This window comes from Carettochelys insculpta, chromosome 5, assembly GCF_033958435.1.
Source record: "Carettochelys insculpta isolate YL-2023 chromosome 5, ASM3395843v1, whole genome shotgun sequence".
NCBI classification, from domain to species: domain Eukaryota; kingdom Metazoa; phylum Chordata; order Testudines; family Carettochelyidae; genus Carettochelys; species Carettochelys insculpta.
This window is the reverse complement of record NC_134141.1, coordinates 81,982,332-81,996,452: the sequence shown is the minus strand read 5'-3', so window position 1 is coordinate 81,996,452 and position 14,121 is coordinate 81,982,332. Positions and strand designations below refer to the sequence as shown.

General features: G+C 42.7%; 1 protein-coding gene across 1 annotated transcript in view; it reads left to right on the top strand.

The window, feature by feature from the left end:
* The window catches only part of RASGRF2 (Ras protein specific guanine nucleotide releasing factor 2), a 199,736-nt gene that overhangs the window by 171,994 nt on the left and 13,621 nt on the right, over positions 1-14,121 (top strand). Inside the window, exons 20-23 of the mRNA XM_074995389.1 lie at positions 8,444-8,504; positions 9,272-9,375; positions 10,126-10,210; positions 10,847-11,044. Of these exons, the coding sequence (XP_074851490.1) occupies positions 8,444-8,504; positions 9,272-9,375; positions 10,126-10,210; positions 10,847-11,044 (448 nt within the window). The remainder of the gene's footprint in view (positions 1-8,443; positions 8,505-9,271; positions 9,376-10,125; positions 10,211-10,846; positions 11,045-14,121) is intronic.

Genomic DNA, 14,121 nt, shown 5'->3' with positions numbered 1-14,121 from the left:
TCTCCATCATGGGAGATATTTAAGAACAGGTTAGATAAATATCTAACAGGAATGACAGATGGTACTTGTTCCTACCATGAGGGCAGGGGATTGGATTTGATGACCTCTCAAGGTCTCTCCCAGTTCTAGAATTCTATGATTCTGTTACTCATTCACAAGCCTAGATACGGAGATACACAAATTTAAAATCAAGCTATTTTGCCAAAGATACTCCCAAAGCCGAGCAAGTTTCCAGCCCTTAAGTGTGCACATGTAAAAGCTGAGGTGCTCTGCTTCTGACTGTAAGATGGTGGACATGCACTTTTCGGATTTACTTTCATTCTTCACTGGCCAGAATCTGTGAGTTTGAGTATCATCATTATTATACCTGCCTCAGGAAATAGCCTGTGCAATGAACTAAAGCCCAAAACCTCTAAAACTCTTTGTCTGTGAGAAGTTACAGTGACTCTTCTGGTGAGAAAAGTGATAGAGTGTTTCTTGTGAGGTCACCTACAGCACTTTAGCCCCATGTGCACCCTCAGCTTCTGGAATACCAAGATGGAGCTCCCTCTGGTCCTTCAGCTTGCCAGCATGCTGGCTGATACAGAGTTTAACTGATTCCAGGTCTTTTTTTTATAAGCTCAACCTTGGGATGCCCTGAAATCAGTAATCAAGAAAACAATAGTGTCATGAGGGTTCCATGTGAAGGGGTAGACTTCTGACTGAATACTGCCACGATTTTCATTGGGATCAAGAAACCAACAGAAGAAAAGAGAGGCGCACACCAACACTACCTGGACTTCCATTCTTCCTCTGAGAAATACAGAGGTAAGAGCCAGACAAACTCAATATTCTGTAGTTGCAGAGTGCAAAGTTCCGCTTGCCTTAGTGCTGACGGATTGATTCAAGCATTCCCTCTGCTAAAAGTAACATCTTTGCTTGTGCTGTGACAGAAGGTCCAGTGCTGTGTGAGTGCCTGCTGCCCGGAGCCCTGGGCTAAGAGTGGGCTGCAAAAAGATCTCTGGGGTGTCAAAAGTCCAGATATTTTTGTGAGGTCCCCTTAGCCCAGGATCATTGGCTTCGGGCAGTAAAGAACCTGTGCTTTATCTGGCCCTACCTGGCCAAAGTGAAGAGAGGCAGCTGCACATGCTGCCATTCTCCTTGCTTGGCTGGAGCCACATCACCATAAGTACCAGGAGAAGCTCTGTCCCACACTGCCCTTGCTTGCAGGCTCTGCCCACCCCCAGCTCCCATAGGCTGGGAATCACAATCAATGGAAGTTGCTGCTGGGGGAGGCGTGCCTTCAGGCAAGCACATGACAGCACATACCACACTGAGGCCGTGTCTACACGTGCACGCTACTTCGAAGTAGCGGCGCCAACTTCGAAATAGCGCCCGTCACGGCTACACATGTTGGGCGCTATTTCGAAGTTGAAATCGACGTTAGGTGGCGAGACGTCGAAGTCGCTAACCGCATGAGGGATGGGAATAGCGCCCTACCTCGAAGTTGAACGTCGAAGTAGGGCACGTGTAGACGATCTGCGTCCCGCAACATCGAAATAGTGGGGTCCACCATGGTGGCCATCAGCTGAGGGGATGAGAGACGCTCTCTCTCTCCAGCCCCTGCGGGGCTCTATGGTCATCGTGTGCAGCAGCCCTTAGCCCAGGGCTTCTGGCTGCTGCTGCCGCAGCTGGGGATCCATGCTGCATGCACAGGGTCTGCAACCAGTTGTCGGCTCTGTGGATCTTGTGTTGTGTAGTGCAACTGTGTCTGGGAGGGGCCCTTTAGGGGAGCGGCTTGCTGTTGAGTCCACCCTGTGACCCTGTCTGCAGCTGTTCCTGGCACCCTTATTTCGATGTGTGCTACTTTGGCGTGTAGACGTTCCCTCGCAGCGCCTATTTCGATGTGGTGCTGCCCAACGTCGATGTTGAACATCGACGTTGCCAGCCCTGGAGGACGTGTAGACATTATTCATCGAAATAGACTATTTCGATGTCGCTACATTGAAATAAGCTATTTCGATGTAGCGTGCACGTGTAGACGTAGCCTGAGCCACCTGCTTCCTCCCCACTCACACCAAAGGGGAACTGCCCTGGGTAAGTGCTGAGTGCCCCGGCCCTGAGCCCCTTTGTGCACCCTGAGTCCCTGAATTCCTCTCAGACTCTGCACCACCACCCCAACTCCTGTCCTAAGTTCTCTCCTGCATTTCAGACCCCTTGGCTCTAGCCTACAGCCCCATTCTGCATCCCAAATGCATCATCCCCTGCCCAGCAGCTGCACTCCCAGTCGTAGCCCTCACCGACTCCCATGCCCACGTTTTTGTCTCAACCCACAGCTCCCTCTGACACTCTGGACTGCTTATTTTTGGCCCTACCCCCCAGCAGAGAGGGTCCCACAAAATCTAATAGCCCCAGGCCCCCAGAAGAGTTAATTTGATCCTGCCGAAGACACTCAAATGTATGCTGAAACAAAGAAGTTCTTCATTTTCTTGAAGCTAGTCTGTGGACCTTCATAGGTGGGCACAAATTCACTCCTGCTGGCAGGACAGTTATCAAAGACAAACATGGCGAGGAACAGAGATGGGTTGAACACTTCAGCCAACTACCAAACAGACCATCCTCAACTGAAGCAAGTGTTATTAACCAGCTGTGTCAAAGTACTATTCAGCAGCACCTTGTCTCATTACCCTTGCTTGAAGAAACAGAAAAGTCAATGAATATGATGAGCTCAGGAAAGCACTTCAGCATAGATGGAATACCAGCAGAAATATATAAATCTGCTGGTCCAAAGATGACAACAACACTTGAGAAGATGACAGCTGGGAGAACAAAGAAATGCCACAAGATTTCAAAGATGCCACAATTATTCCTTTATTTAAAAATAAATGCAGCATGTAACTGTGGTATCTCTCTCCTGTATGTGGCTGGAAAAATCTTTGCATGTGTCCTCGTGAACTGACTGATTTTACCTGTCCCAGAAGGCAATCCACCTGAGCTCAGTATGGATTCAGACCTAGTGATAGCACCATAGACATGATTTTCAGTATCAGGCAAATACAAAAAAAAAAGAAAAAAAACTGAACAAAACAAAGAATGTGTTCAGTGTCTTCATTGAGCTGACAAAAGCATTTGATATGGTCAATAGGGAGGGATTATGGATAGTCCCAGCAAACTTGGTTGCCCAACATAATTGGTTATTCCAGGGGAGACGCAGAATCTCGTATTTTTAAAGGTGATTTCACTGACTCCTTTCCTATTTCAAATGGAGTCCAACAAGGCTGCATCCTGGCTCCTGAAACCAGTCAACCTCTTCTTTTCCCAGTTTCTCAACCATTCTACAAATTGGTTCATCAGAGACCTATATGTCAGACACAGACACAGTGACTCAGCCTTCAGTCGTATAAGACTTACCGCAAAATCATAAGTCACAAACGTATGAATAAGAGAAGCACTTTTGGTGGATGATAATGGCCTCCTAGCACATGCAGAGGGAGTCTCCAGTGCATTAAAATTGTTCAGCTTCACATAATCACCCTGGAGAAAATTGTGGTGTTCCATCTATCATCTCCATTACCCCATGCTATAATCTCTGGCACATCCGTAAGTGGAACTCAACTAAAACAATTTGAGAATTTTATTTATCTTGGCAGCAACATCTCCAGTGGTGCATCTCTTGATCAAAGAGATCACAAAAAGGATGCACAAAGCTTCTCAGTCACTCAGAAGGGTATGTAATTAAGACCTGAAATTCCACAAAATAACCCTCTCAATAAATATAAAAGTTTACCATACTTTTGTGCTTAAATCTTTCCTCTATGGCTGTGAGACTCAGACACCATGCAAATAGGTATATCAAATAGCTAGAGGCACCATTGTGGGAATGAATCCGCTACCAAGACAAAATCACCACCCTCGAGGTTCTCCAAAAGTCAAATGTCACAACCATTGAGGCAACTCTGATAAAAGTCAAATCATACTGAGTTGGACACATCATTAGAATGCATGAACATTGAATCAGAAGATTCAAATCAGAAGAATTGACACAAGGACACTGGAAGCAAGGTTAACCTAGAAAGCACTACAAGGGCAGTGTCAAGAACAGCATATGCTTTAGTGCAATACAACCAGATGATCTTGAGAAGGTTCTGTCTTATAGATCAGTGTGATGTTAAACATCACTCAGATGTTTTCAAGCCTCAGACGGTACAGAAATAATTCAGTATTAGCAGCCAGGGAAGAGAGTCATACCACCTGTATAGCTACCAAAACACTCACCCATGACTTTTTCTGCCCAATCTGCTCAAGATCATGCATATTATGCTTTGAAATTCAGAGTCACTCCAGAATCCACAAAAAAGAGAGAGCATGAAAACATCGATACTTCGTGCGAGATACCACTATTTGAAAATCTGGCCCTAATAGTTAATCTTACTGCCACCCCTTTGGAAATGGGAAAGCGGGGATTTGTATTTTATAAACAGATTTTTTGGTTAACACTAGAAATGTTATGGTCAGCTCCAGGAAGGACAAAATAAAAGAATCTAGCTGGTAAAGGAGTTCTTTATATTTGCTTCTAAACTGCTCCATGTAAACTCAAGTGTTCAAGCACAATGTCTTGTATTTCTTGAATGCTTAATCCTTGATTAAGCAGACTGACAGGATATCTCTGCAAGGCAAAGAAGCTTTTTTTAAAAAAAATATTATTCTTGAAAGCCAGATAGTCCCTGTTGAAATATGTGCTGCTGTAATATGGCTTGAGGTTTGATCTGGCTTAGCAAACCTGGAGTTTGGACAAAACTCCATTGACACTTAGGCATGTATAGTTTGCAGACACTGGACTGGGAGGCTGTGAACTGTGGGCTGGATCTTTATTACAGTGTTAGCTGATACACATCCCCATCTGGAGAAAAAATCATGGTTTTAAAATAACATTTCCTTCCTCTCATAAAAGCAAAAATATATTAAGACCTGGGAAAATAGAGAATTACAGTTTTGACTGGATGACCAGTGCTCTTTCACCATGTAATCTCATCAAACAATAAATCTCAAGCCACCTACGTAATGCTACCCTTTTTAAGTTACATGTTTTAAAATTTTATTTATAGCTAAGAGTATAAAAAGTTAGGCAACATGTGACAACATAGGCTTTTAACAAAAGTCACATCCAGATGTCTATAACTAGTAGTTGAAGTGTTTGGGCAAGAAGTTAAGAATTGTTTAAATATTAGAGACATATCTAAATTAAGTAGATGAATCTGGGAAGGAGAAAACTCATTCTTTTTCATCCAAGACTTTCATTTCCTAAGGATAGATGTCAATGGGGCATTTCATTTACTGCTCAGTACGAGATGAGATGTCTGTCAGGCATATTTTTGATTCAGGAATTATCTTTCTCTTTCATATCTGTGCTTGCCTCAACCTAGGCTTCCTCCTCAGCTGGGAGGAAGTGATCAGGAAGCAGAAATGTATTAAAGGAAACAGGTCAATCATCATCATTCAGCTTTTTAGGTAGGTTGTGGATTGGAGGGCAAAAATTTGTCTTCCATTTAAATTTCCCAGGTGAAAGAAGCCTTCTGCTATGACAAGAAAGGCACAGCACATTAGCAGTATTCCACCTATTTATGCAATATGCACTAACACCAGTGCTGGTTTGTTGAAAGTGCTGGTGTGAAACTAATAGAAGCTTCTATTGTGCCATCAGGACAAACGGTCTTAATCAAACCTATACAGAAAAGGGCACTGTACTGCTAGGACTGGAGCACAAATAAAAGAAGAGGCCTTTTTTCTAGGACCAAGAGGTTGGACAAAGTGCACCAGAATCTCTCAAAAATGAGGGTTAGAGGAATATTTGCATAAAATCTAAATTCTGTAATGTGTGAGAGCATCAGGAGCAGAAGTGGTGGTATAAGAATAAATATGTAGAGCCATTTAATGGCATGAATGCCCCGAGCATGTTTGGTTGAATTAAACAAATTTTGAGTGATTTTTGTCTGTATCCAAGACTCAAAGTAATTCCCCTTTGAAACCATTAAGCATACTGTGATGGGCAGGACCTTGCTCGTCGAGATGAGGCACCTCCATGAGTCCCATACTGGGGTGATCTGCTCCATCACTCTGTCATCGGGCTTCCGCATCAAGTGGGCTATTCTGTCAAGTGTGGCCTGGCTCCTGAAGGGGGGTCATTTACATGGGTAAAGAGTCTGTGTCTCACAGCCTCCTACACCAGGCAGGTGATAATAGCCACAATCAAGCTAGGGCACTGAGTGGATCAGAATAAGCATTTAGGCCGTAGTCTTTCAGCCTTCTGATTGGGGTGCAAAACATTCAGGTACTCTGGGGAACCAGCCACCTGGTCAGGGTGTAGCAGCAAGAAGGCTGCAACCATAGGTGTGGCAAAGTAAACAATTAGGCTGGGGCAGGAAAATTTAGCAAACACTCAGGAATTTGTCCCTTGGCCAGGGCAAAGCAGCAAACAGCCCCGCGCGGGGCAAGGTATTTACCATATATACTTGTTCATTAGCCTGTTTGTTTGTAAGCCAACCCCCACCACCCCTGCTGCAAGATGGATAGGTAAAAATAGCAAAACCATATGACCCTTTCATAAGCCACACCTATATTTCAGGATTGGCAAACTTCTGTTCCCAGCCTATCAGGATAAGATGCTGGTGCAAGAGGACGCTTTGTTTAGCTGGAGTGGCTGCAGACATGGAGCCCTGTAGCTTCCAGTGGCTTTGATTCATTGTTCCCAGACTATGGGAGCGGTGGGAAGTGGTGGCCAGCACGTCTCAGCCCACTCTGCTTCCTGCAGCTCCCATTGGCCTGGAATGGTGAATTACAGCATCAAAAAACAGAGAAAATAATTTAGGCAATGCAGAGCAACAGAAGTGATCAAATGCACATCCTCTATATCAACGAGCTGAGTATTTTATTCAGGAATGTGCTGTATATAAAAGCCTGATCCTCCAAAAGGCAGTAAATACCTTCTGAGAGGTGGTGTTAGTTAAGGATGGACTGCAGTACTCAGTACCATACAGCATCAAGCACTGAGTTAGCTGCTTAGCAATTAATAGGCCCATCAAACTACAAGACACACCTAGACCCCCATATTGGTGTTCTCTGAGGAAGGTACTGAGAACTCTCTTAAAGAACAGAATAAGATTTTAAGATTTTGGATGGCATACCAATTAGACATGGGAGTGTTTCACTTCCCCCAAAGAAAAGGGCATTTTGTGAAGCTCTGATGGGCCCAAAATGCAGGTTATGATTCAGGCAAGGAGCATTCTTGAGTGTTAGAGCATGTTTTATTTTCATCATGTGTCTGCATTCAGTTTTAACCTAGTCCACCTCCAATTTGGCAAACTAAAAGGAAACAACAACAGCTTACCACAGAAGAACCTAGTGTACTAAGCACTAGCACTTCCTCCCCACCCACACAGTACGCATTCCAGCTCTCATAAGCATATCTAAAATCCCCAAACATTATCATTCTTTTAACTCTTTCCCCATTTGGTGAATGAAAATGCTGTTCCTATGACACTTCTGTTATGGCCACCTGCTGATATATTTATTATATTAAGTGCCAGTTAAATTCCAATCTGTTTACATTTTAATGACATATCACATTTGCATTGTAAATGGAGGAAGGGTTGTTGTTATTTGTATTACAATAATTCATAGACCCAGTAACCAAGATGGAGATCCCATTGATCTAGATGCAGTACATAGCAAGCGAGAGCCCTGACATCAAAAAGCCAACAAAGTCGGAATGACAAATAGTGAGAAGGTAGAATTATTCACTATATTTTTCAGTGGTGGAAGCATTACTCTTAATAATAGCGGTAATAATAAAAATAAAAGAGAATTCTGCGGATTCAGATTATTGGCAGTGAGCTGTAGTTTTTCACCTTTATGCATTTCTAGTTCCCAGCCAAAGAGGTTAGCAATCAAATATTTTCATCATAAAATGGTAGGTTAGTTGTTGGATGTAAAACTGCTTTTGTGGACATAATCCAGTTTCCAGTAAAGAGATTTTGCAATTGGCCTCCTCTTTGGCATTCCTCAGCACAGAAGTCAGGGACCAAATGGACATGGAAACAGAAAAATATTATCCCAACTGCAGATGGGCCTTGAACTAAGATATAACTTAGATATATTAGTGGGAAAGTATGGTGGTAATTGTATTGCTGCCATCCATGCTGTAACTGTTCTTGGGTGAGAGAGGATTACATTCTCCCAGGGTAAGCAATGTAGCATTTTCACATGCACTGTTGGCCTGACAGTATTCCACAGCTGTTTTCTAAAACCAAAAATAAATGGTTAGGTACAAGATTTTTTAAAATGGGACAATCCCACAATTGTAGCTTTTGCGTTTATTTTCGATTGTGGTCAATGAACTGTGCTAAAATATTCCCATAACCATAGATAATTTTCTTTATATAGGATGTTCTGCCACTTAATTTTTCAGGGCTCTTTCTCAGGATGATCAAGATGATACCCACTTAAAAATAGAGGATATCGTTCAAATGGTGAGTTCATCCTAAAATGTATGCATCAAATAATTCATAGGGTTATGTAGTCTGTGTACATGTCTAAAACTAATCTCTACTGCAATCTTAGTGCCATAATTCTGCCAAATTACTCTACACTTGGGATCTATTGCATAAATTTGAAGATTTAAATCTGAAGAGAAAATAAGTATTTAAAACACATAGCAAAGGAGAGCTTGTCAGTGCTTCAAGACTTGCTTGTATCTAATGTATGAATACTAGTGCTAACATTCCTGGAGTCAGGTTTTGTACTGGCCCAAAATGGGGGCAATGTGCACATATATGAGGCAATGAGAAACCTGAGCAAGAGGCAGACATAAGGGTGCCCTCTCATTACAGGCTGCCTTGTGTGTATGTTATCACTAGGATCTCTGTTTCAGGGATGTATCACCTCTCTACATAAAATGGGTGCTCAACTTCCACTTCTAACCTTCAGGAAGGAGCCCCACCCCTGCCCCACATCCTCAACCACAGACATTATCTGCCTACAGAATGTTTTCATTTACCCTGTATGTGCTCTGGCGCTAACCTGAGGCTCATGGGAAATAGAGTAGATGCAGACTCCATAGATTGGAATCCTTGTTGTTAGTGTTTTCTCTACCCTATCCCACTTCTTTGGTAGCCTAGAAGTTGTGCGGGTACTTTTGGTTTGCAATGCATATGAAGCGAGATAATATCTTATCTTTGAAAACAAATTGTCTCTAGACCAAAATGGTTGACTGTTCATGTGCTTTTTATTTTTGCAGTCAGAATGTCCAAAACCAGAATGCTTTGAAACATTGTCAGCCATGGAACTTGCAGAGCAAATAACCCTCTTAGATCACATAGTTTTCAGAAGCATACCTTATGAGTAAGTGTTCTCCCAGGACTGATCAAAGTGAATACTCTATAATTGTCTTTCTGGCTACGATTTTTAGGCATTACACTGATTCATGCTGTGGATAAAAAAGGTTTGCATATGTAATTGATTAGCATCCTTAGGCTGTGTGTGTCATCGCTTGGGATCTCTGATTGTCCATTTATGTTAGGAGAGACCGAGTTCATATCTCCGTGGCTGCGATGCGTATGTTGTTTGAGAGCCATTTGATACATGTCCTATAAAGTTACAGATTCCTACTCCATCTTTCTTTGAGGCTTTAGTCCTACATTATTTTGTCACTGCTCACTGCCATTTGAAAGCCCATGAAGAATTAAGAACAGACCTACAGTCTCAGTATTCAGGCTAGTGAAGGCTGAACACAAAGGGAATATGTGGGGTCTCTGAGGAGATGAGTGTCAACTTGGCCTCCTCCGTGAAGCAGTTTGATCTTGTCAGCTCCTGGTGCTGCGGCAGCAGCAGTTTCAAATAGGGTCATGTTGTTGAAAATTGGGACTACAGGGAACGGAGGAAACTGAAAGCATACTAAATGTCCTGTACAATGTTTACAGCCTTACAGTGCATTAGCAACGGCACGTTGAAATGCTACCATTACATTGGAAAATTATATTGTGTCCAGTAAAACTAGAGGTAGTTCAAATTCATTTGGGATGCAGTTGACTAGGTTTTTGTACTAAATTTATAGATGACTTGTTTTCAATTTTTTTTAATCCGGATGTCCAGAGAATTTCTTGGGCAAGGCTGGATGAAATTGGATAAAAATGAAAGAACTCCATACATTATGAAAACCAGCCAACATTTTAATGATGTAAGTAACAATAAAAATGAGAATGTCTTTGTCTTTTAGGAGCCCCATAGGTGTGGTATATGAAATCAGAAATAAGAACATCCATCTTTACATTGTGATATAATTTGTGATATTGTAGTGACTGAATGTTACAGCTTTTTTGTGATTAATCTTCTAAACCATGAAAGCAAGTAAAAAATTGCCAGTCAGCAGTTCAGTTTTAATTTAATGGATTAGAACCTTTGAACTGTGCTGAAAATCTTTTACTGTTTACAGAAGAAATCAAGTTCTCTTTTTAGAGGATGAAACAATCAACTGTTATTCTGTTTTGTTGCTTGGGTCTCCTCTTGTACTCTTATTCTTGGCTTATTTTTTTATACACATTGCTAAGAGCTATCACCAGTAGCAACAGTGCTGCTGGCTCTGAGACATTATTCACTGATTGTTTTGCTGCTTTTGTTGCCCTACCCAGAGTTCCCCGCTCTTCTCCCTGTTCTCTCTGGCAGTGGTTTCAACATACATGTTCTCAGCCTTACTAATTTGGAGTCACAATCTCTGCCACGCCATTTAATTTTCTCCCCTAATTGTTAAATAATGTGGTTTGCAAATGCTTATATTTAAATATCTTAGGACTTTTTGGCTTTTTAATTTGATCAGATGAGTAACCTTGTTGCCTCGCAAATTATGAACTATGCTGACGTTGGTTCCCGTGCTAACTCAATCGAGAAGTGGGTAGCAGTGGCAGATATTTGTAGATGTATGCACAACTACAATGGTGTGTTAGAAATTACATCAGCCTTGAACAGAAGTGCAATCTACAGACTGAAGAAAACGTGGGCTAAAGTTTCTAAACAGGTGAGCAAGACATTTGTACAAATTTGGTTGTGGCATTAATTTATGGATGCAAAACCTGGATAATAAGGAGGTCTAGATAACTACATTCTAACCAGATTTAAGTTTAAAGAACAATCTAATTGTTATAAGTTCATTAAAAGTTGCACGTGCATTTATCAGAAAGCAAAATTTGACCCTACAACATTGAATTAAAATATTTAACCAAACTGAATGGTGTATTTATTAGACTGAATTAATGTAGCTATGAACATTTAGTTATACATTAAATGGGAATAAGGATAGCATTGTGGTGGGATCAGAAATGCTGTTCAGTATCATAAAATAATTTTTGTTTTTCTTCTGAGCTTCTCAGATGTAGCCCCAATTCCATGTGCTGTGTCCTTGGCAAATAGTTTTCTCTGGTTTATTTTGTAAAATGATTTTTGGAACCTACTTTAACAATTCATGAAAGTTTCTCCTGCGGACTGAAAATGAGGAAATAAGTCTCTCTTTGGTCTACAGTGTGATAAAAGCTGGTCTGGGTCAGCTGACTCAAATTTGTGAGGCTCAGGCTGCAGGAATATAAAATTGCAGTATAGATGTTTGGACTTGGGCTGGAACCTAGGCCCTGGGACACTTCTGCTTTTCCTACCTGGGCCCAAATATCTGGACTGCAATTTTATGGCTTCTTGGCTTGAGCCCTGCAAACCCAAGTCAGCTGCCCCAGGCCAGCTCCAGGTCTTTTATTATAATGTAGATATATCTTCTTTGCACATTCAGCCCTTGCCCACTCTCCTGACGCTTCCAATAGCTACACTGCAGTACAATCCCAGGGATCAAACTCAGGCCTTATCCTCTGTGCATCTACACACAAATTATACTAACCCAGATCTCAGACCCAGGTCCCAGGACCCTACATTGTGGAAGGTCCAAGTCTCAATCAAGCTGGGACCCAGAGTTCAAATCCTACTACTTTGTCTTGTAGATACAGCCCAGTAGACTCATGCTCTGGGACTCTGCCAAAAGTATCTCACAACCAAATTTCTTTGTCCCCTGGACAGCCAAGTTTTCCCATGCTGCACCATATACAAAAGGCTACAGCAGGCACATTTTGAAAAAGTCTGGAATATGAGTGGTTGGACTTGGATCTGTGAAATTCTGTGTAGATCCTAGGTCCCATATCTGGTTTTAGCAATTCCTAACCTATGGTTACAAATGAGTGAAGATAGGTTAACAGGCCTCTTATATGCTGACTCATGTTTCACTAACCTTGAACTTACATTGCCATGTAGACATACCCGCAAGAAAATAATGGCATAAGAAAGAAACTGGCCTGGACAAATAGAAACAATTTCAGACTAGCCCATGTTACATGTTCTATATTGAACTAAGTCTAAAATAGCATTATATTTACAGCAGAGCATTGTTTCTTCATTTTAAAATAGTCTGCAAGAAATCAGTTCAGCCCTCCTCAGTGTGCAGTGAAATCTTCTCAGATAGTAGTCCTCTGTTGCTGCAAGTGACAATTTTTGTGCACAAGAGCTACTGACTCAGTGAAGCCAGAAATACAGAATCTTTCCATTTTTCACTTCAGGAATGTTAGAGTAACACTGACAGGACAAACTTCACCCCTGCCAATGTTACTGCTGATGGGTGGAACTGAACCTGGGACCTCTGGAGTTTAGTGCAGGATCTTCAGCTTGAGCTAAAGACCAGCTGCCACCCAGCTGAGGTTGTAGGTGATACTCATTCTCTGTCCCTGGAGGTCATCTAAATGTCACTACATGAGACAGTGATCACACTCAGCAAGCATGTGGTTACACGAACTCAAGGGGATGCAAAATGTCCCTGCCTGCACTGTCTGACCTGATTCAGGTGCAAGAAGGTAGGGATATACCATTGCATATCCTCTTCCAGCTTCTTCCATTCAGGAAAAGGAGGTTTAATCTCTGTGAAGGGCCCGAAAGCAGCCCTTCCATTGGAGATTGTGTAGGGGATAAGCTGAACCAGTGCTTCTGCTAGTGACCTTAATTTGGACTGTTTCCCCTTGGGGGACATCATCTTTTCTTTAAAAGCAAATAAAAAAGCCCACCTAGGCCAGTACTTTAATAAAAGCTTAAGAGTAGCAAAATGTTTCTGTGTTTTTTTTTTAAACTCTAGTGTTAATTTTTAAAAAATAAATACACATTCCCCTGTACCTCAGAAATGTTGACAACCTGAACATTGTGGGACTATCATGTTTATGCGAGAGAACAAGGAAATGAAGTTGGCAGTGACTGCCTAGGGCAGGGGTCAGCAACCTGTGGCTCTGGAGCCGCATGCGTCTCTTTAAGGAGTCAGTTGTGGCTCTGGCTGCAGCTGCTGACTCTTCTTGCAGCTCTCTGGCCTGCCACCGCTGAAATAATGGAACTAAATGTAATTGGTTTAATGGATGGCAGGGTGGTGGGAGGGATCCAACCAGTAACCAATTACATTTATTTCCATTATTTCATTGGCAGCAGGGCAGGGAGTCGCCTGCACTGCAGGTGGGGGAAGAGCTAAGCCCGCAGGAGGGCTGGGGACAGGGACGGCTGAGTCTGCCCCTGCTGGAGCTGCGCAGCCCCACTGAGGGACGAGGTGGCAGCCACAGAGGAGCAGCAGCAGTGTGCGCAGCTGGAGGAGCTCGTCAGCTGAGGCGGGTTAATCTTGGGGATGGGGGAAGGGTTGGGGCTGAAAGCAGTTAAGCCTGGGAATGGCGGGGGTGGGTTTGCGGGATGGGGGTATAAAGTGTAGGGGGACAGATTTGGGGGCTGAGGCAGGTGAAAGCTGGAGATGGGGGTGGGTTTTGGGGGCTGAGGGGGTAGAGACAGGGAATGGGGGTGTGTGGAGGATTGACATGAATATTCCTCATTCCTGTTTAAGAGCCTGTTCCCAGGTGCAGCATTTTCCTTGTCCTCATTTGCTCTACAGTCCAGGGGGTGAAAGTAACTTAAACTTTTGCATCATCATCATTGTCCTTTACACCTACTGGCGTGCAGGTCACTGTCTGTCCACTTCTGTCTGTCACTGGCCAGCCTCTCAGTAGTGCCACAAGTGTGATTCATGCTCTTCATTTCTAC